The sequence below is a fragment of the Diabrotica virgifera genome, chromosome 3 (assembly GCF_917563875.1).
Source record: "Diabrotica virgifera virgifera chromosome 3, PGI_DIABVI_V3a".
Classification (NCBI taxonomy): domain Eukaryota; kingdom Metazoa; phylum Arthropoda; class Insecta; order Coleoptera; family Chrysomelidae; genus Diabrotica; species Diabrotica virgifera.
The window spans coordinates 215,134,797-215,157,440 of record NC_065445.1 but is presented as its reverse complement, the minus strand read 5'-3'; the positions used below and the strand labels follow the sequence as shown (position 1 = coordinate 215,157,440).

The window sequence follows — 22,644 nt, the reverse complement described above, 5'->3', positions numbered from 1 at the left end:
TAATGAATAATGATTAGTGATGACATACGTTGATATAAGAGCTTAAGATAAACATTGCTGTAAGCAAGAAATATACTTTTAACGAACCGACCTGATGAGTCGAGATAAGGAATTTGAAGAAGAACTATATAGATTAGAAGAAGAACTAACAATATTATAAGCTAAATATTATGAGGCAACTATAGACAATAAGAAACCCACTGCTCTTGTCAAATTAGGAAGGTACTAAGTGATTTATAGAAGCTTGAAAGCTTATTAGAGACCCACTCTGTGTTTTGAAGGGTACCTATTTTATTCATGATTATTCGTGAATAAACAACGGCCTCAAAGCAAGGGATTGAGGTTGTGAAATTTGTAAAAGAATTTGATCTAGCCAACGATGTTATACCCGCTTCTATCAAGGTAGATTGTAGAGGTTTCGTGGTTAGTATTAGTATTGAGTATTATGATTGAGGTTATGAAATATGTAGAAGAATTGGAACTGTCCTCTCGAGTAAAGCCACTTTGACTAGTCGAACGTAGGCATTGAGGGATAAGTAAAGGAAGTGATTATTATGATGTTATGTTATGAAATGATAGATGAGATTAATTATATATGATTGTTATATGAAATATGTATATGAAGATGAATTATTTACACTGTAGAAGTGTTATTATATGGAAAAAATGAAGAAATATATAGTTGTAGTACCAGACAAGAAGAAGAGATAGAAAAAAGAGAATTTTATTAAAATATGTGGGAAAAATGAAAGAAGAAACAAAAAATTTGTCAGAAATGTCAAAATAAAAAAGCCGAATTAAGAATAATATCAAATAAGTAGCTAACAATAAAACACTGAAAACGTTTGTTTTCTATACTTCTACAAAATTTATTATAACTAAGTGACTACAACTGTTTCGGCGGAGTGCCTTTCTCAAGTGATATAGTTTACAATGTGTTTGCCTTTTTAAGTCTTCAACTGAAGAGGTTGAGGAGTGGGGAGCTGTTTGTCTCGAGTTGGTCATTCAGAATTATATCTGTATTTTTCAGTTTATTAATTTCCATAGATTCTAAAAAAGATAGCTTAAGGCCTTTATTTTTATTATGTAGAATTTGAAACTCTTCATTGAAAGAATGATTATGATCTAAAAGGTGAAGTGCGTATGTAGAAGTGTCTGTTTTTCTATTGTTGAATGCCTTTTTGTGTTCTGCTATCCGTTTGTCAAAAGTTCTGCCAGTTTGACCGATGTACGTTTTCGGACAGTCACCACAAGTTAGTTTGTACACACCACTCTGTATTTGCTTTCTCTTTTGGCTTTTATTGTTCTTAATATATTTGCTTAAGTTGTTGTTAGTTCTGAAAGCTGGTGGTATTCCTTCCTTTTTTATGTATCTGGCTATCTTTGTTGTTCTTTTGTCAGTATATGTGAGAGAGCAGAAGGTACTGGGTTCTTTCTGTGGTGGTGGATACACTAATTTCAGGGCTTTCTTTTGGAAATTTGGTTTAAAATTTTATTAACTGTTTGTTCGTTATAGCCGTTGTTTACTGCTATTTGTTTAATGATATTTAGTTCTATCTCGAAGTTATTTTTTGTCATGGGAATTTCTGTCAGTCTATGTATCATGCTATGGTAGGCTGCTAATTTGTGTTGTGTAGGATGGGATGATGAATTGTGTATAGTTGTGTCAGTATGGGTAGGTTTATGATATACGGAGAACTCATGTTTGTTGTGTAGTCTGGAAATCGTTACATCTAGAAAGTTTATGGAGTTATTCTGTTCTGTTTCTATTGTAAACTCAATATTATTATGAAGTGAATTAATATATAATAGAAATTGGTCAAGTTGTCTGTTAGTTCCTGTAAAGCATATTAGTATATCATCCACATATCTACACCAGTATAAGAACTGTTTAAATACGGGACGTTTAGAAATTGTTGTTTCAAGTTGGTTCATAAATATATCTGATAGCAATGGGCTTAGAGGATTACCCATAATAAGTCCTGCACTGTTGTTTGTGTATATTTGATTATTGAATTCAAAATAGTCTTGATTTATGCAAATTTCAAGAAGGTGTAAAATTTCAGATGCAATGATCGGATTTGTACTATTATGGTCTAAAAGATTCTTAACTAAAACAAAAGTTTCTGTAGGAGGAACTTCATTGAATTTTGAATTCAATAATCAAATATACACAAACAACAGTGCAGGACTTATTATGGGTAATCCTCTAAGCCCATTGCTATCAGATATATTTATGAACCAACTTGAAACAACAATTTCTAAACATCCCGTATTTAAACAGTTCTTATATTGGTGGAGATATGTGGATGATATACTAGTATGCTTTACAGGAACTAACAGACAACTTGACCAATTTCTATCATATAATAATTCACTTCATAATAATATTGACTTTACAATAGAAACAGAACAGAATAACTCCATAAACTTTCTAGATGTAACGATTTCCAGACTACACAACAAACATGAGTTCTCCGTATATTATAAACCTACCCATACTGACACAACTATACACAATTCATCATCCCATCCTACACAACACAAATTAGCAGCCTACCATAGCATGATACATAGACTGACAGAAATTCCCATGACAAAAAATAACTTCGAGATAGAACTAAACATCATTAAACAAATAGCAGTAAACAACGGCTATAACGAACAAACAGTTAACAAAATTTTAAACCAAATCTCCAAAAGAAAGCCCTGAAATTAGTGTATCCACCACCACAGAAAGAACCCAGTACCTTCTGCTCTCTCACATATACTGGCAAAAGAACAACAAAGATAGCCAGATACATAAAAAAGGAAGGAATACCACCAGCTTTCAGAACTAACAACAACTTAAGCAAATATATTAAGAACAATAAAAGCCGAAAGAGAAAGCAACTACAGAGTGGTGTGTACAAACTAACTTGTGGTGACTGTCCGAAAACGTACATCGGTCAAACTGGCAGAACTTTTGACAAACGGATAGCAGAACACAAAAGGGCATTCAACAATAGAAAAACAGACACTTCTACATACGCACTTCACCTTCTAGATCATAATCATTCTTTCAATGAAGAGTTTCAAATTCTACATATTAAAAATAAAGGCCTTAAGCTATCTTTTTTAGAATCTATGGAAATTAATAAACTGAAAAATACAGATATAATTCTGAATGACCAACTCGAGACAAACAGCTCCCCACTCCTCAACCTCTTCAGTTGAAGACTTAAAAAGGCAAACACATTGTAAACTATATCAAAGTCCTAACAAAACAAAAATTATCTCAACCATCTCATCTGTTGGTCAACAATCACATAGTCAATTCCCCAGAAGGGAAAGCCGAAGCATTCAAAAATTCGCTTCAAAACAATTTTCAAACGCCAGATAACCCGAACTTTGATCGCATATTTAAATTCAACACAGAATACATTGTAAATGTTACTCTCAACCACCACATTCCAGTCTATGATCCTATCATGGACCCCCTCACAGACAGGGAAACGGAGAGCTTTTGCCAAATCGGCAAAAACAGCGCTCCCGGACCTGATGGCATCAACCGAAGGTGCCTCAAAAAACTTCCAGAGAGTATCATCCCTCTTCTAACTAAAATATTCAATGCATGTCTCAAAAACAGCCATTTTCCTACTCCTTGGAAAGTGGCCAACACCATCATGCTTTTGAAAAAAGGCAAACCCCCAACCGACGTGGAATCCTACAGACCAATTTCATTAATCAATACTCTGGGTAAAGTTCTTGAGCTAATCCTAAAGGAGAGGCTCAATAACTTTCTCGAAAACCACAATATCATACCAAAATTCCAATATGGATTCCAGTCAGGTAAATCTACCAAACATGCATTAATAGATTTCACTACCAAAGTCACTCAAACCATCAACGATGGTTCTATCGCCATAGCCACATTTCTGGATGTGCAGAAGGCTTTCGACCAGGTCTGGCACGACGGGCTTGTTCGGAAACTTCTGGACATCGGGCTTCCATTGCAATTTACCAAAATTGTACACTCCTACCTCCACAACCGTACTGTCAGAGTGAAAATATGCGATCAAAAGTCCACCCCCTTCACTCCACAAGCTGGAGTTCCCCAGGGTTCAGTCCTAGCGCCGCTGTTGTACATCATCTACAACAGCGACATCACTAACCAAAATATCCCAGGTACTCGGCTGTTTCTCTATGCAGACGACACGACTCTGCTCTCAACTACCTCTCGATACAACCCAAGACTCCTCTTCAGAAGAGCACAGGCTCTGTTGGACGGTGTCGGCGAATGGTGTTGTAAGTGGAGAGTCACGCTCAACGCGAACAAAACAACAACAATTGTGCTTCGCGCCCCTACTGTGTCAAATAGAATCATTCGCAATGAAGACGACCAATATCCTCTGAGTTTGTTGGGAGAAAGGCTTGTTGTTAGCCCGACTGTGAACTATTTGGGAGTACTGTTTACCAGGACTCTCAACTGGGACGCAGATCTAAAGGCAACTTTAGATAGGGTAAGGAACAGGGCCAGACTTCTCAACGCTCTCTCGGGAAAAATTGGCAAGACACACAAGAAGACTCTCATTCACACTTACAAGACCTTTATTCGACCCGTCATGGAGTACAAATCATGTATCTACTCTCTTTGCTCAAGACAAAAACAAGAGAGGTTGTTGAGGACGGAGCGCAGAGTCTTGCGTAGATGTAACTATGAGCACTGGCGATATCCCTCAAACGAAATCCATAACATCTCGAACATCCCCAAAATCACCGAGAGAATAAACTCTCTGAACAGGAACTTCACAATCAAAGTAATCAACGGCCCCCCTTCCGACACACAAGAATCTCTCAAATGTTCCTGTTCATCTTCCGGCCACGTACTCTACCGAAAGCCCAAACGCAAAAAGATTCACGTACCGTCCGCTCTAATGCAAACATGCATTGACGAACTCCCGGTAGAGTACGAAAACATCCTTGAGGCTACCCCGTTAGCCTTCCGTACCCACCTCTAACATTTCCTCTTCCTTACCCCGAACAGGGAGAAGTTGGTTTTTTGCGGTTTCCCAACTTCATTGCACAATTATACCTGTTCGTCCCAAGAAAATAGCCGCAACTATTTTCTCCACTCGAACGCTCACTGTCCACGCTGCGCTCAAAGCCACCTCCTGACCGCCGACGAGGGACGCAGGTTCGCCTGTCGTTGTACAATGGTTTCTAGGGAGCTTGGTCGAAAGCAAAGCACGGACAGTACACGTAAATGTCTATGGAACCAACAACAATCCATCAAACTTTCTTCTCTGTTGACTTCTGGCCTTCTGGACAACACCGTCTGGCATAACCCAGGATCCAAGAACACCAGGACACGGCGCTTGCCCCGGTGTGGTTTTCGGACTGTTTGCTTTGCTGCCAACACAATACATTCACCTCAAACCCTGAAGAGGACAAAATCCTAAACGGGGAAGCACATTGAACGCATTTCTTCTAAACATTATCTAGACAAGCAAATCAAACAATGTGGCATGGCAAGTAAACTATATCACTTGAGAAAGGCACTCCGCCGAAACAGCTGTAGTCACTTAGTTATAATAAATTTTGTGGAAGTATAGAAAACAAACGTTTTCAGTGTTTTATTGTTAGATAAAATGAACTTCCATCAAGTAACGGTCGAATCCATCAATTAAATAAGTAGCTAATCATTGAATTTTGTCTAAGAATTAAAGTTGTAATTTTTTTTCTCTAAAATAATGTAAATTATAAATAACTTATTTTTAAATGTATATAATGAATTCATGTTAAATTTTCGCGGAAAATGGAAGTGTTTGAATTAAGGATAGACAATATCTTACAATAAGTGTTAGTAGATAGTAAGCAAAGGGACACAGAAAGTGAAATTTTTAGACATCCAGCAACATAGATTAAATCTTTATTATAGGTACAAGAGAGTTATTGAAAGTTTTATAAAGACGTATTAGAAGTTTTTAGAGAGATTACCTTTTTATTATAGGTAACATTATTTTAAAGTTAGTAAGGAGTATATAAATAAAGCAAAAGAAGACTGAAATATGAATTATTAATGAAGTAAAGGTTACATTTTCATTAATTGATTCGAGTAATATTAGCTTAGCTTAGGACTTTTAGTTAGATACGTGATTTTTATAATTATTTAGGTAGATTAGAGTATTCCCCTGCTTATATGAGATGCTTATAGGCACTAAAAGACTATGTTAAAAATCACTACACTATTTTTATGTGGACACTGTTTTTTTGTGAATGGAGAAAAGACTAAAAGGCAAGACGGAACAAAAAGTGAATTAGTGATAATAATAAACAATTTTTTAGTATTAGAAAAAACCGGTTTAGAATAGGAAAAAGAATATACATGTTTAGGGTATTAGGATAGTTAGGAAATTTAATTTTTGGAAAATAGTATTAGGTAACCATAAACATTTTGTAAAAGGGAAAGAGGAATATATCTCATTTTAAAACAGGGAGATGTAATATAGTTAGGACAACCTATATAAATTAAGTTGTAAATATCTTTATCAAAATATAATGTAGTGTATTAGCCAGGCCCGAAGACAATGACTCTTGACCGTGAATTAATACGTGAGGTTTACATATTATTATTATGTCGTGTATAAAAATGCAGCGTACGTAAATTCAAGAGTTGTTATAATTAGATACTTGATATGTACAAATGTGTGGTATAGGTACGGTGACCATATGTACTTATTTAAGTAGGACAGTACTTATTTTTAAATATTGTCCTAATGTACTTTAAAACCTTTCTAAGGACACGCAAATGTACTTATTTTTTCTAAAAAAATTAATATTTTTATCTTTTACTATTTTAAACAAATATCTTTGTATACTGTTCTCAGTACGTTTACTTAAATTACAGCAGATAACAATAACACAAATACTAATTTTGGTGGAATGAAAAGACAAGGTATTAATAATTTATTTACTAAATTGACTAATTCTTACGGGAAACCTTTAATCGGTATTGGATGTATTGCTCACATATTCAACAATTATTGTATTCAACGTGCTACTGATGTTTTACCAATTTATATCGAAGTCATAACAGTGAAAATTTATAAGCATTTCTATATTTACACTGTTAGAGTTGATAAACTAAAGTCATTTTGTGAATCGGTCAATTATGAATACAAAAAAATGTTATCATTTTCAAAAACACGATTTCTAAACATGATGCCTGCAATTGAACGGATTTTACAAATGTTTGAACCACTTAAAGCTTATTTCCTATGATATGAGAATGGTCCCACAATTTTGGTACAATTTTTTATTGATCTCATTTCAGAGATGTGGATGTGGCTCGTTCATAATGTGGCGTCGCAGTTTCATGAAGCCATTCGGAAAGTAGAAGGTGGTAAAATAAATGCGGCAGATGCTGCCCAAGAATACTTTAATCTTAAAAACAAATTACAACATCGGTTGGACGCATTATTTTTGCCGCTTAAAGTGAGAGAATGTCTTGGTAAACTTGAAGACGGGCAAGCCGCTACTGAAAACTTCGGTACACAAGTGAGACATTTTTATACACAATGTGTAACCTACCTAGAAAGCTGGAGTACAAAATCTTCATGAGTTCAAACTTTTCAAATGGATGGATCTAGAAATGAAATAACATGAAACGATGTTTGCTATTCTCTCGAAGCTTTTAAACTGTATATCAAGGCAACCGTTTTAAATGAAGATCGACTCTTTGACGAACTGGGAATTTTGAAAGATGTGGCTACAAGTGAAAAAATTGCTGAGTGGAACAGAGAAGAAAAAAATAGTCAGGATTGATGGCTTGAAGTTTTTAAATGTGTAGATCAATTCAAACTGAAAAACTTACAAATATTATGCAAATTTATTTTTCGTCTTCCGGGTACTAGTGCAGCTATCGAGCGTTTATTTGCTGTAATAAATAATTATTGGACGTGTCGGAAAAATCACAAATGTCCATTTCCACTCTCAAGGCAGCGATACAGGAGTACACAAATTTTGATGAGACTTGTAATGAAATGTTTCATTTACTTCAGTCGAAGCCGGACCTTTTTAAATTAATTTTAAGTTCAGAAAAATATGAATGGTACAAAAAAACCGGAAGAAGATGAAGCTATTCCAGGTCCCTCATCTAAAAGCTTTTAATTACAGTCTTCTAACTTTTTTAAAGTTAATATAATGTGTTATGTTTAGTTTAATTGATATAATTTTTTATGTTTAACTACATAGTTTATTTGTTTTTATTGGCAAAAAGTTGTTTATCCAATAAACAGATACATTTTGCGTTTTTAATACATTTTTGTTTTTTTTGTACTATTTTTTCTTTAAAAAGATGTGGTCACCGTAGGTATAGGTAAGGATTTGTATTTGTAAACAACTATGGTTGAATCACCGTTTATACGATGTAAATATAAAGTTATCCAAACAATAGAGTTTTAATTAATTTGGACCAAAAAGACATTAACATCACACTATTTATTGCACATCTACTAAAAGACAAATATTATAAATAAGATGTTTAATTACCCTATTTTTACCTGTAGCGATTTAAACGAAAAGACTCACATTTTTGGCCCTTATTTGTTAATAACTAAATTTCTTGTCCAAACTGTGACGGGCATTTTTTTATTTATAATATATTAGGTATATAGTACCCAAAAAACCCATTTGCAATCTGGTTCATCAAGTGTCCGGAACATGGTATATTATTGCCTTATTTTCCTGGTGTATCTATACAATGTAACTAATAGCACGATAACTTTTGAACGAGACTTCAGATTTCAACAAAATTTGGTATATAGGTTTTTTCTTCGATGAATAAGATCGAGGTCTTGAACCGGAAGAATCGGTTTACTAGAAGTTGTGTTTTTGCTGTTTTTTATTTAAAAATATGTTGTTCCTTTTTCAATTTTTTCACCCTGTATAAATAAATTTTTCAAAAAGGTAATACCGCCATTGAATAGAATATAAAAATATTTGTTGGAAATATTTTGAACTTTTTAGTTATTTTATTAGTTATAACCATATTACAATAAATGCATAACGTATGTTCACATGTACCTATGGGCGGCAGATTCATTTTGAATGCCCACCATTTTTGTAAAAGACAAAATCTGAGATGGCCTCATATCTAAATTTAAATCTTTGTATGTGTAGCATGTGTGGTCCAAATTATATGCTTCTACCATTAAATGCACAATAATTCTTATATTATTATTTGCACCAATCTGCCGCAGATAGGTACCTACATGTGAAGATATAATATGCATTTATTAAATGGTAATTAATATAACTAAAAAGTTCAATATATTTCCTAAAAAATATTTATACGCTCTTTCCAATGCCACTATTACCTTTTTGAAAAATTGATATGTACAGGGTGAAAAAATTGAAAAAATAAACAACATATTTTTACAAAAACATAAGGAAAAACAAAACTTCTGATAAACCGATTCTTCCGGCTTAAGTGCTTGATCTTACACATAAAAAAGAAGCTATGTACCAAATTTGGTTGAAATCGGATTTTCGTTCAAAAGTTATCGTGCTATTAGTCACATATGTATAGTCGCCATTTTGAATGCCCGTCTTTTTTGTAAAAGGCAAAATCTGAGATGGCCTCATATCTTATTTTAAACCTTTGTATGTGTAGTATATGAGGTCCAAATTATATGCTTCTACCATTAAATGCACAATAATTCTTATAATATTTGCACGAATGTGCCGCACATAGGTACATGTGAAGATAAGTTATGCATTTATTCCATGGTAATTAACATAACTAAAAAGTTCAAAACAACTCATAAAAATATTTTTATGCTCTTTTCAATGCCGGTATTACCTTTTTTAAAAATTAATATATACAGTGTGAAAGAATTGAAAAAGTAAACAACATATTTTTATATAAAAAATCAGGAAAAGCACAACCTCTGGTCAATCGATACTTCCGGTTCAGGAGCTTCATCTTTTACATTAAAGAAAAAATACATAAACCAAATTTGGTTAAAATCGGACTTTTTTTGTTTAATAGTTATCGCGCTATTAGTCACATATTTATAGTTTCGTTTTGAATGCCCGCCATTTTTGTAAAAGGCAAAATCTGAGATGGCCTCGTATCTAATTTTGAACCTTTATATGTGTAGTATATGTGGTCCAAATTATATGCCTCTATCATTAAATGCACATTTGTTATAATATTTGCACGAATCTGCCGCACTATTATATCTTTTTTTGCTATACAATTAAAAAACCATGGTCTAGTAGGAATTTTCAGCTGAATACCTTTATAAAAAAATTCCTTTGGTGGAATGAATACATTTATATTCATCCAATAGTTTAAAGGTCTTCTGGATTGACTGTTAATTTTACAATATTATCCGAATCTTATGCTTCCATGGTGAGCATGTCTAGTTTTTCATTATGGATAATCCCACAATGACCACTTTATCCCAAACAAACTTAACTATTTTTTAAAAAATACTGGATCCTTTGTAAAAGGTATATTTAAAAGACCCCAATAAGGGTTACATCACATTAACAAAACGTTTTCGGATTAACAAATAATCCGTCATCAGTGTTAAAAGCCAATAGCATGCATGCGTGAGCCACCAAAAAGTTATGGGTAAAAACCCTTTAAATGTTACAAAATTTTAAATGGTACTACATATTGTTAATGTAACCGTTATTGGGGTCTTTTAAATATAACTTTTACAATGGATCCAGTATCTATTGTGATTTATTTTATACAGCCAGCTACAGGAATTTTATTTTTGCTCGTGGATTTTTTCATTATTACCGAATGTCATCAGTTCAGTGTAGTAAGACAACAGCTCAAACTCAAACCGCAGCTATGTGACATTCTAAGTGATACCAAGCAGTTAGAGAGAGTTCTTCAGTTTTTAAAAAAAAATATCATTGTATCAAAAACTTTAATTTTTTTTTATGACATAACTTGTTAATGCTCTTTAATTATACCTCTTGTAATCTTGTTTGTAATCGTCCCGTGCGAGTGGCGATAGTTGCCGAGCACGTTAATGTAAATAAAAAAAAAATATTTTTCCTTCCCCGTACAAATTTGTAAAATTAACCAATAAAATATTTAGTAAGATATAATTAATAGAACCAATACGTGGATTATGTGGTAATATTGATTAACTCATTTTTTATTTGGTATATAAAAATGAAAATAATAAAAACGCTTATAACTTTAGTAATTAAATTAGAAACCAATTACTTGTTCAAGAAAATCAAATAAAATCGAGGTTTTCGAGTTTATTAAATGTATTGTCTGTTAAAGTGCACTCAAAATAGATCAAACATTGAAGTATGTACCCTTTATTGGTTTTAGTTATATTACATATGGCCAATGGTGAGTTGAAGACAAAAACTCTTAGTATTGATGAATTCAAAGACGTCAATCCTCCTATTCCTGAATTACCCGAAAAAAGTGAAAGTGCAGACTACCAATTAAGAAATGGTTTGATAAATCCTAATTATCTATGGAAAGACCGAAGAATACCATATATAATTAACGGATATTTTACAGCCCGCCAGCTTAACATGATCGATTTGGCAATGGATCATTTCAGACACTTCACCTGCATTAAATTTGTACCGAGAACCAATGAAGATCATTATGTCCAAATTAATAATTTTGTACCAGAAAAATGTTTCTCTAATGTTGGTAAGCAACCTCTGGCTATTAATGTTATAAATCTTAGTGAAGGTTGTTTTTATGGAGTAGGCATTGTGATACATGAACTGATGCATACTGTTGGATTTTATCACGAGCAAACTAGGTTCGACCGGGATCATTATGTCACTATTAATTATAATAATATAGAACAAGGTACCGAAAATAATTTTCGTAGAAAACATGGTGCAATGTACAATCTACCTTACGACTATGATTCAGTTATGCATTATTCTCCTTATACTTTTAGTATACACGGAACGGGGGGAGGTCAACGCTTCATGACTATTGTTCCAAAAAACTTGAGTATGAATTGGCACCGATTGGGACAATATGAGGGTTTCAGTAAGCTGGATATAACAAAAATAAACATCATGTATAATTGCAAGCAAAAGACTGCTCAGTTGAATCTTGAAGATGGATTATATTATACCCTTCAAGATTATGCAAAGAGAAAATAATAAAAAACTTACTATATAAATATAGTTTTAAAAGTTATGCATCACCTAAAATTATGCTCATTTCCATCGTTGATTTTTTAGTGAACAGATGAACGGATTCTGCTATTTTTTTATTATCTTAGATTTTTCTGTGGTATTTACAAACTTTGGTAAATGTCTACTCAAACTTCTGTACTGTACTGTACTCAAAACAATGTGCATGTGAGTATACATCGAAATCGTACTAGTGTCTTAGGTTTTGTGAACATTTTTTTTGAATGTCCCTGATATCTTCTTTGTATATGTTCTTTGAAAAAAAAATATACAGTTTTATTGTTTAACATGTGTTTCAACTGAAACAAAAGTTTGAGACACCCTGTAGGGAGGAAATGATACAAAGGTGGGTTATACATCGAAATAATGTTGTAGTCTCATTTTTGTGAACATTTTATTTTTTTTTGTTTGTGTGATTTCTTTAATAATAAAGAACCTAGACGGTTTAACTGTATATTACGTGTTTTAACTGACGACATGTGATACGTGAAGATTCCATGTCGTATTAAAGACTAAGATGATCTTATTTTCATATATTATAGTGTGAAAGAAACAAATTGTTCAGAGAGAGAAAATCTGCGCAATGTACCTCTCTCTATTTAAATAGCTTCCACGTAGACACCAAATCCGTACTTACTCTTAAGTAAATTCCACTCCTAAGCATCACAGAGCCTCCATTAAACAATCTAGTCTCTATTATGTTGCGCTGTGCGTCTTTCTCACTTGGTCGACAAATAACTCTTATGGTGTCTTTTTAAAGAATTGTTAACTGGTTTTTTATTGTTAATTTAGTTTTCTTTCAGTTAAAACATATCATGTTAAAGAATAAAAGCGTATATTTTCTTTGTTTCTAAAGATATCAGCCATTCAAAAACAGAATGTTTACAAAACACCAAGACTCCAATACCATTTCAATGTATACTTATATCCACACTTTTATCTCATCCTGCCTACAGGATGTTGCAAACTTAACATAAGATAAACATTATTTTTCTTCCTCCTGGTATAAGTTTCAAAAAGAAGTTTGAGTAAACCTTTGCCCAACTGTCTAAGAAAAGAATATGTATACTCACCAAAGAATGAAGTCTATATTTATTGGTGTAGTACCAAAGAAAAATCTAAAATAAAAAAAATTAGCGGAATGAGTTAATCTGTTCACCAAAAAATCAACTCTAAAAATGACCATATTTTTAGGTGATGCATAACTTTTGAAACTATGTGTATATTGAAATTGTCAAATAAATAACTAATGTTATTGCCGTATTATTTGGTATTTGTTACAATATTAATTTATTTTTATTCTATAATCATCTATTTGGTCCTATTTATTTGTAAATGAACTTAAATAAAATGAATGAAAAATAAATAGAAATTAAATTGTAGTATTATTCTGTTCCATTCTAATATTTTGTATTTTGCAGGCTTTGTAGCCCGATCAAAGAACAATCTGACCAAAAAAAAAATAAAGGAAGAATGAAAATTTGGGAATAGGTAGTTGAAATTGTCTATTATTATATACGAAAAAGTTTACAATTCTACATCCCCTCCATTTTACAAGCATGGAGAGGAACACCCCTTCTCGGTGGTGAAAAAATATACATTCAAAATAAGTCCGGAATTGGACAAAATGACTAATTCTAAGCAACTTTTGTTCTATAGAGTTTTTCACTACGTCAATACTTTTTGAGTTATTTGCGAGTGAATATGTTCATTTTTAACAAAATAAAAACATGTTTTTGGACGTGTTTTCGCAAATAACTCAAAATGAGTTAGTGATGCTCTGACTTGAAATTAACTATTTTCGCCCCATATGCCCCCGTATCTGAAGAACAACATATCTAAGTCAGAAGTAGTTAATGATGTTGACACAGAAATAAACCACTTAGAAAACATTAGGAAGGAAATATTAGATCAATACCTGCGACCGAAAAAGACAGAAAAGAAAAAAACATGGATGACCGACGGTATATTACAGATGATGGACAGAAGAAGAGAATCCAAGCGAAAAGATTACGTTGCATATCAGTTTCTAGACAAAGAGATAAAAAAATCTGTCAGAGAAGCTAAAATCAGAAATCTGGAAGAACAGTGTGAAGAAATTGAGATATTGGAACGTAAACACGATTCCTTCAACCTCCGCAAAAAGATCAAAGAAGCAGCAGGCATCTATAAATTAAAAAGACCGGGACACTTAACAGACGCTCAAGGAAATCCAATAGTTGATATTTAAGAAACAAAAACAACATGGATGAACTATGTGACAACAACATTTGCAGGACCAGACGAGTTCTACTCAGAATTTTTGAAAATTATGGATAAAGACGAAGTAAAAAGACTTACCTTGATCTTCAACAATATATACCAAAGTGAAAAAATACCCCAGCAGTGGCTAAGATCAACTTTTATAACAATCCCTAAAAAACCCAATGCCAAAATATGTGAAGATTATTGAATAATAAGCCTTATGAGCCATCTCCTGAAAACGTTTTTAAAAATTATACATAAAAGAATATATAAAAATGTAAAGAACACATGACAAACACACAATTCGACTTCAGGGATGCATTGGGTACTCTAGAGGCACTTTTTGCAATGCAGGTTCTCTTTGAAAGATGTAGAGATGTGAATTGTGATATATATGTGTGTTTTGTTGATTACCAGAAACCGTTCGGTAAAATAAAACATGACGAACTGATGAAAATATTAAATTCAATTGGTCTAGACATAGTCCAGGGCGCAACTGTTTTGAGATGGACGTTGAGAGGTGACTAAAATTTTTTGCAGAAATTGCTTGAAAATAACTCAATTAATAATATTTGAGTTATCCTCCCTCTCAAAAAGGTCCGGAACATTGTTTAAATAATCAAAATGTCAAAAATTGAAGGAAAAATTCGATTTTTTTCTTGGTTTTTTGATTATAACTTTAAAAGTATTCATTTCCGAGAAAAGTTGTAATGACATAAAAGTTGCGTAATTAAATTTCCTACAATATAGAATTGGCTAAAAATTTAAAAAATAGTTACCCTAGTTGCAAAATAGCAATAATTGCGAAAAAAAACCATACAAAAACAAGTATTCGTATTTTAAGTTTTCAACCATTTATGCTAAACTTAGGACCTTCATATTTCACCCTGAAAAACTTTATGATACAATAAAACAACACTGTAAATTTCATTAAGATCGGTTCAATATATTTTGCAAAATAAATTTTGCAATCCAGCTTTCGCAAAAAAAATTCATTTTTTCAAAATGTTACAGGACTGAAAATAAAGCAGATAGCAAGTTGAAATTTTTTTTGCTTATAGAAGTGTACTGTACCTTTCATTTTCAATTTTCAAAACTAAAATCGATTAATTACCACGGCGTCAAAAAATTTTTTAAATAAACAATAATTTTTGGTGCTACGCGCAGGACAGCGGTGTTCGATTCACACAAGTTGATTTCCACCAAAATTTCTTCCAATCTTAACTAATATATTATTTTCTTACTCTATATTTTGTTGTATTTTAATATTTTAATTCCACAAAAATCAAACTAATTTTATTATTGTTTGAGAAATATTGTTTAAACAATTGCATATGTTTAAAAATAATAAACTTTTATTATTTAAGTTAAAATATATGAACAAAGAAAGTTTTTGCTAATAAAAGTGTTATTTCAAAGGATAGAGTATGTATGTATGATAGAGTATTTTGCAATAAACAAATTTATTTATTTATATCGAAATGTAATAAAAATTAAAATGTATCAATCATTATCAAAGGTCATTGAATGCCCAATCAGAGCAAACTATCCGCTGTCCTGCGCGTAGCACCAATAATTAATGTTTATTTAAAAAAATTCCTGACGCCGTGGTGTTAATCGATTTTAATTTTGCAAAATTGCAAATAAAAGGTACAGTACACTTCCATACGCAAAAAAATTTTCAACTTGCTATCTGCTTTATTTTCAGTCCTGTAACATTCTGAAAAAATGAATTTTTTTACGAAAGCTGGATTGCAAAATTTATTTTGCAAAATATATTGAACCGATCTTAATGAAATTTAGAGTATTGTTTTACTGTATAATAAAGTTTTTGAGGGTGAAATATGAAGGTCCTAAGTGTTGCATAAATGGTTGAAAAACGTAAAATGCAAATACTTGTTTTTGTATGTTTTTTTCAAAATTATTGCTATTTTGCAACAAGGGTGACCATTTTTTAAATTTTTAAACAATTTTGTATTATAGGAAATTTAATTACGCAACTTTTATGTCAGTACAACTTTTCTCGGGAATGAATACTTTTAAAGTTATAATCAAAAAACCAAGAAAAAAATCGAATTTTTCCTTAATTTTTTGACATTTTGATTATTTAAACAATGTTCCGGACCTTTTTGAGAGGGAGGATAACTCAACTATTATTATTTGATTTATTTTGAAGCAATTTCTGCAAAAAAATTTGAGTCACCTCTCAACGTCAAAATGTACTAATATTTTTACAGATGCGCCCTGGTCTAACAGCAGAGATCGCCGTATAATAAACAATATCTATTACGAACAAACTTCAGCTGTTAGAGTAGGGGATCAGTTTACAGACGACATAAAGATAAAAAGAGGTGTGCGACAGGGATGTATATTGTCCCCATTATTGTTCAATACATATTCAGAGCACATTATGAACCTAGCGCTAACGGACATAGACGAGGGAATACTTATAAACGGAGAACGATTGAACAACATAAGATACGCTGATGATACTGTCATTTTGCAGACAGTCTTGAAGGTCTGCAGAAACTTGTCTCTAGGGTGGCAGAAGTAAGTAGCAGGTTTGGGCTTGATTTTAACATCACAAAACCCAAATACATGGTTATAAGCAAAAATAGGATACCACCTGGTCAATTACTAGTTAATCAACAACCTATAACACAAATCACCAACTTTTGTTATTTGGGTGCAAACTTAAATGAACAGTGTGACTAATCGACGTAAATTAAAATAAGGATCGAGATGGCAAGATCAGCTTTCGTTAAAATAAAAAAAATATTTAACAGCCACGATATAAAATTGGAAATAAAAGTTCGTTTACTAAAATGCTACGTATTCTCCGTTCTTTTATATGGCGTGGAGTCATGGACCTTAACTGAAGCATCACTGAAGAGACTCGAAGAATTTGAGATGTGGTGCTATAGACGCATGTTGAGGATTTCCTGGATAGACAGAGTTACAAACGAAGAAGTTCTACATAGAATGGGTAAAGAGCGCGAACTAGTCGTAACCATAAAATGTCGCAAAAACGGGAATACCTGGGCCATATAATGTGCAATGAACAACGATATTACCTACTTCGGACCATACCTCAAGTTAAAGTTCATGGGAAAAGAGGTCCAGGACGAGGAAGAATATCCTGGCTGCATAATCTGCGATAATGGTTTAACTTAACCACTACCGGACTTTTCAGGGCAGCAGTCAACGAAGTCAGAATAGCCATGTTTTCAAAAATGGTTTGAGAAATCCTATGTGTCTATGGACAGACGGAAGAATACCATACATAATAAACGGATATTTTACAGCCCGCCAGCTTAATATTATCGATATGGCAATGGATCATTTCAGACACTACACCTGTATTAAATTTGTACCGAGAACGGATGAAGATCATTATGTTCAAATTAATAATTTTGTACCAGCAAAATGTTTCTCTAATATTGATAAGAACCCTCTAGCTGTTAATGTTATAAATCTTAGTGAAGATTGTTTTTATGGAGTAGGCGTTGTGATACATGAACTGATGCATACTGTTGGATTTTATCAAGAGCAAACTAGGTTCGACCGGGATCATTATGTCACTATTAATTATAATAATATAGAACAAGGTACCCAAAATAATTTTCGTAGAAAACATGGTGCAATGTACAATCTACCCTACGACTATGATTCAATTATGCATTATTCTGATTATACTTTTAGTATACACGGAACGGGGGGAGGTCAACGCTTCATGACTATTGTTCCAAAAAACTTGAGTATGAATTGGCACCTATTGGGACAATATCAGGGTTTCAGTAAGCTGGATATAACAAAAACAAACATCATGTATAATTTCAAGCAAAAGACTGCTCAGTTGAATCTTGAAGATGGATTATATTATACCCTTCAAGTTTGTGCAAAGAGAAAATACTAAAAAACTTACTATATAAATATAGTTTTAAAAGTTATGCATCACCTAAAATTATGCTCATTTCCATCGTTGATTTTTTAGTGAACAGGTGAACGGATTCTGTTATTTTTTTTATTATTTTAGATTTTTTTGTGGTATTTACAAACTTTGGTAAATGTCTACTCAAACTTCTTTCATGTACTTACTTACATCGGGTGGAACGAAAGAAATGTTTTCCTTATGTTAAGTTTGAGACACCCTGCAGGCAAGACAATGTACATGTGAGTATACATCGAAATCGTACTAGTGTCTTAGGTTTTGTGAACATTTTTTTTGAATGCCCCTGATATCTTCTTTGTATATTTTCTTTGAAACAAAAAAAATATACAGTTTTATTGTTTAACATGTGTTTCAACTGAAACAAAAGTTTGAGACACCCTGTAGGCAGGAAATGATACAAAGGTGGTTTATACATCGAAATAATATTGTAGTCTCATTTTTGTGAACATTTTATTTTTTTTTTGTTTGTCTGATTTCTTTAATAATAAAGAACCTAGACGGTTTAACTGTATATTATGTATTTTAACTGACTACATGCGATACGTGAAGATTCCATGTCGTATTAAAGACTAAGATGAACTTATTTTCATATATTATAGTGTGAAAGGAACAAATTGTTCAGAGAGAGAAAATCTGCGCAACGTACCACTCTCTATTTAAATAGACTCCACGTAGACACCAAATCCGTACTTACTCTTAAGTAAATTCCACTCCTAAACATCACAGAGCCTCCATTAAACAATCTAGTCTCTATTATGTTGCGCTGTACATCTTGCTCACTTGTTCGACAAATAACTCTTATGGTGTCGACCAGAATTGTTAACGATATATGCCTTTCCGTTTTTAAAGAATTGTTAACTGGTTTTTTATTGTTAATTTAGTTTTCTTTCAGTTAAAACATGTCATGTTAAAGAATAAAAGCGTATATTTTCTTTGTTTCTAAAGATATCAGCCATTCAAAAACAGAATGTTTACAAAACACCAAGACTCCAATACCATTTCAATGTATACTATTATCCACACTTTTATCTCATCCTGCCTACAGGATGTTGCAAATTTAACATAAGATAAACATTATTTTTTTTCCTCCTGGTATAAGTTTCAAAAAGAAGTTTGAGTAAACCTTTGCCCAACTGTCTAAGAAATGAATATGTATACTCACCAAAGAATAAAGTAAAAACTTTTGTTATTTGGGTGCAAACTAAATTAAGATAAGGATCGGGAAGGCAAGATCAGCTTTCGTTAAAATAAAAAAAATATTTAACAGCCACGATATAAAATTGGAAATAAAAGTTCGTTTACTAAAATGCTACGTATTCTACGTTCTTTTATATGGCGTGGAGTCATGGACCTTAACCGAAGCATCACTGAAGAGACTCGAAGCATTTGAGATGTGGTGCTATAGACGCATGTTGAGGATTTCCTGGATAGACAGAGTTACCAACGAAGAAGTTCTACATAGAATGGGTAAAGAGCGCGAACTAGTCGTAACCATAAAACGTCGCAAACTGGAATACCTGGGCCATGTAATGCGCAATGAACAACGATATTACCTACTTCGGACCATACTTCAAGTTAAAGTTCATGGGAAAAGAGGTCCAGGACGAGGAAGAATATCCTGGCTGCATAATCTGCGATAATGGTTTAACTTAACCACTACCGGACTTTTCAGGGCAGCAGTCAACGAAGTCAGAATAGCCATGTTTTCAAAAATGGTTTGAGAAATCCTATGTATCTATGGACAGACGGAAGAATACCATACATAATAAACGGATATTTTACAGCCCGCCAGCTTAATATGATCGATATGGCAATGGATCATTTCAGACACTACACCTGTATTAAATTTGTACCGAGAACGGATGAAGATCATTATGTTCAAATTAATAATTTTGTACCAACAAAATATTTCTCTAATCTTGATAAGAACCCTCTAGCTGTTAATGTTATAAATCTTAGTGAAGATTGTTTTTATGGAGTAGGCGTTGTGATACATGAACTGATGCATACTGTTGGATTTTATCACGAGCAAACTAGGTTCGACAGGTATCATTATTTCACTATTCAATATAATAATGTAGAACAAGGTACCGAAAATAATTTTCGTAGAAAACATGGTGCAATGTACAATCTACCCTACGACTATGATTCAGTTATGCATTATTCTCCTTATACTTTTAGTATACACGGAACGGGGGGAGGTCAACGCTTCATGACTATTGTTCCAAAAAACTTGAGTATGAATTGGCACCGATTGGGACAATATCGTGGTTTCAGTAAGCTGGATATAACAAAAATAAACATCATGTGTAATTGCAAGCAAAAGACTGCTCAGCTGAATCTTGAAGATGGATTTTATTATACCCTTCAAGATTATGCAAAGAGAAAATACTAAAAAACTTACTATATAAACATAGTTTTAAAAGTTATGCATCACAAAAAATTATGCTCATTTCCATCGTTGATTTTTTAGTGAACAGATGAAAGCATTCTGCTAATTTTTTTTACTATTTTATATTTTGTTATGGCATTTACAAAGTTTGGTAAATGTCTACTCAAACTTATTTCATGTACTTATACCGGGTGGAAAGAAAGGAATGTTTTTCTTATGTTAAATTTGAAGTACCCTGTAGGGAGGACAAGGTATATGTGTGAGTATACATCGAAATCATATTAGTCATATGTTTTGTGAACATTTTGTTTTTTGATTGTCCCTGATATCTTTAGAAACAAAGAAAATATACGGTTTTATTGTTTAACACGTGTTTTAACTGAAACAAAAGTTCGAGACACCATGTTGGGAGGAAATGGTACAAAGGTACATCGAAATAATGTTGCAGTTTCATATTTTGTGAACATTTTATTTTTTTTGTTTGTCTGATTTCTTTAATAACAAAGAAACTAGAGGGTTTTACTCTATGTTATGTGTTTTAACAGACGGCAAGCGATACGTGAAGATTCCGTGTCGTATCATACACTAAGATGAAATTATTTTCATATATCATAGTGTGAAAGGAACAAAGTGTTCAGAGAGAGAAAATCTGTGCAATGTCCCTCTCTCTATTTAAGGTACTAGTACACTTTAGAAGACCAAAAATAAGAATTTTTTCAAGATTTGTTTTCTCGGAACCTGTATTAAAAATGAGCATCAAACTTTTTACATGTTAATATCTAACTCTTAGAGAATACAAAATATACAGTATGACCCTGTAAGCTGTATCCATATGGAAAACTGTTTTATTATTCATTTTATGAAAAAAAAAGTTATTCTTTATAAAAAGTTCTGCATGGTTCAAAATAGAAGATTCAACCATCACCATCAGATATCAAATTTTATGAATGTTATACAAGGTATATCAAAAAGTTTGAAATTCATTCAAAAATAAAGTAGCTTTATTATTCACAATATTGAAATTTGCTCGTATTAAAAGTTGTTTGGAATTAAAATCTATATTCTAATAGGTATGCAATTACATCCTTCAAACTGAAATTTTTTTTTTTTTGAAAAATTATGGAAAATTTTCAGTTAGGTATATCAATTCCGATAGCTCTTTTATTATTAATTTTACTAAAAAAGTTATTCTTAATAAAATGTTCTGGATAAAACATAAAATGCAACCATCTTATATCACATTTTATCAATTTTATCAAATTTCTTGTCAAAAAAGATAAATTTAGATCAAAAGTAAAGTACCCTTATAGTTCAGAATATTTCAAATTGAAGGATGTAATTACATACTGAAACATAGTTTTTAATTCTAAATAACTCTTCATAATAAAAATTTTCCATATTGTGAAAAATAAACGTATTTAACTCTTGACCGAAATTCATACTTTTTGACATATCTCGTATAAAATTGATAAAATTTGACATAAGATATTTGTATGTTAGGATTTGGACCATGCAGAATTTTTTATTAGGAATCACTTTTTTTCGTAAAATTAATAATAAAAGAGTTATCTGAATTGAAATAACTGAAAATAATGTTAGTTATCCATTCTTCAAAAAAATTCAATTAGGATGTTATTGCATACTAGAATATAGTTTTTAATTCCAAAAGACTTTTCATAATAGCAATTTTCAATATTGTGAAAAATAAAGCTACTTTACTCTTGAGTGAAATTCAAACATTTTGACATACCTCGTATAATATGTAAAAAATTTGAAATTTGATGGATAAATCTTAGGTTTTGGACCATGAAGAGCTTTTTATCAAGAATAACTTTTTTTTAAATTAATAATAAAAAAGTTTTCCATA

At 32.2% G+C, this 22,644-nt stretch overlaps 1 protein-coding gene and 1 long non-coding RNA gene across 3 annotated transcripts; one reads left to right on the top strand and one right to left on the bottom strand.

Moving 5' to 3' along the window:
- Positions 1-11,227: 11,227 nt before the first annotated feature.
- On the top strand, positions 11,228-20,780 carry LOC126882364 (hatching enzyme 1.2-like). 2 transcript variants are annotated; one of them, XM_050647256.1, is made up of 3 exons: positions 11,228-11,728; positions 17,919-18,041; positions 20,473-20,780. In XM_050647256.1, the coding sequence occupies exons 1-3, from the start codon at positions 11,329-11,331 to the stop codon at positions 20,778-20,780; spliced, it is 831 nt and encodes a 276-aa protein (XP_050503213.1). In that variant the 5' UTR covers positions 11,228-11,328. The 2 variants fall into 2 exon arrangements, 1 of the variants encoding a protein (XP_050503213.1); XR_007697297.1 differs by lacking the exons at positions 17,919-18,041; positions 20,473-20,780 and adding an exon at positions 18,788-19,014 and having other exon boundaries at positions 11,231-12,535.
- Positions 12,582-20,343, bottom strand: LOC126882365 (uncharacterized). Its single transcript, XR_007697298.1, has 2 exons — positions 19,032-20,343; positions 12,582-12,778 (listed from the first exon to the last, which is right to left on the bottom strand). It is a non-coding gene; the product is annotated as an uncharacterized LOC126882365 (long non-coding RNA).
- Positions 20,781-22,644: the final 1,864 nt, after the last annotated feature.

Coding starts and splice junctions, on each gene's coding strand:
- LOC126882364 (XM_050647256.1), top strand. CDS start 11,329: ATGTACCCTTTATTGGTTTTAGTTATATTACATATGGCCAATGGTGAG. Junction 11,729..17,918: donor TGTTATAAATCTTAGTGAAG/GTTGTTTTTATG, acceptor ATCTTAGTGAAG/ATTGTTTTTATGGAGTAGGC. Junction 18,042..20,472: donor TTATAATAATATAGAACAAG/GTACCCAAAATA, acceptor ATGTAGAACAAG/GTACCGAAAATAATTTTCGT.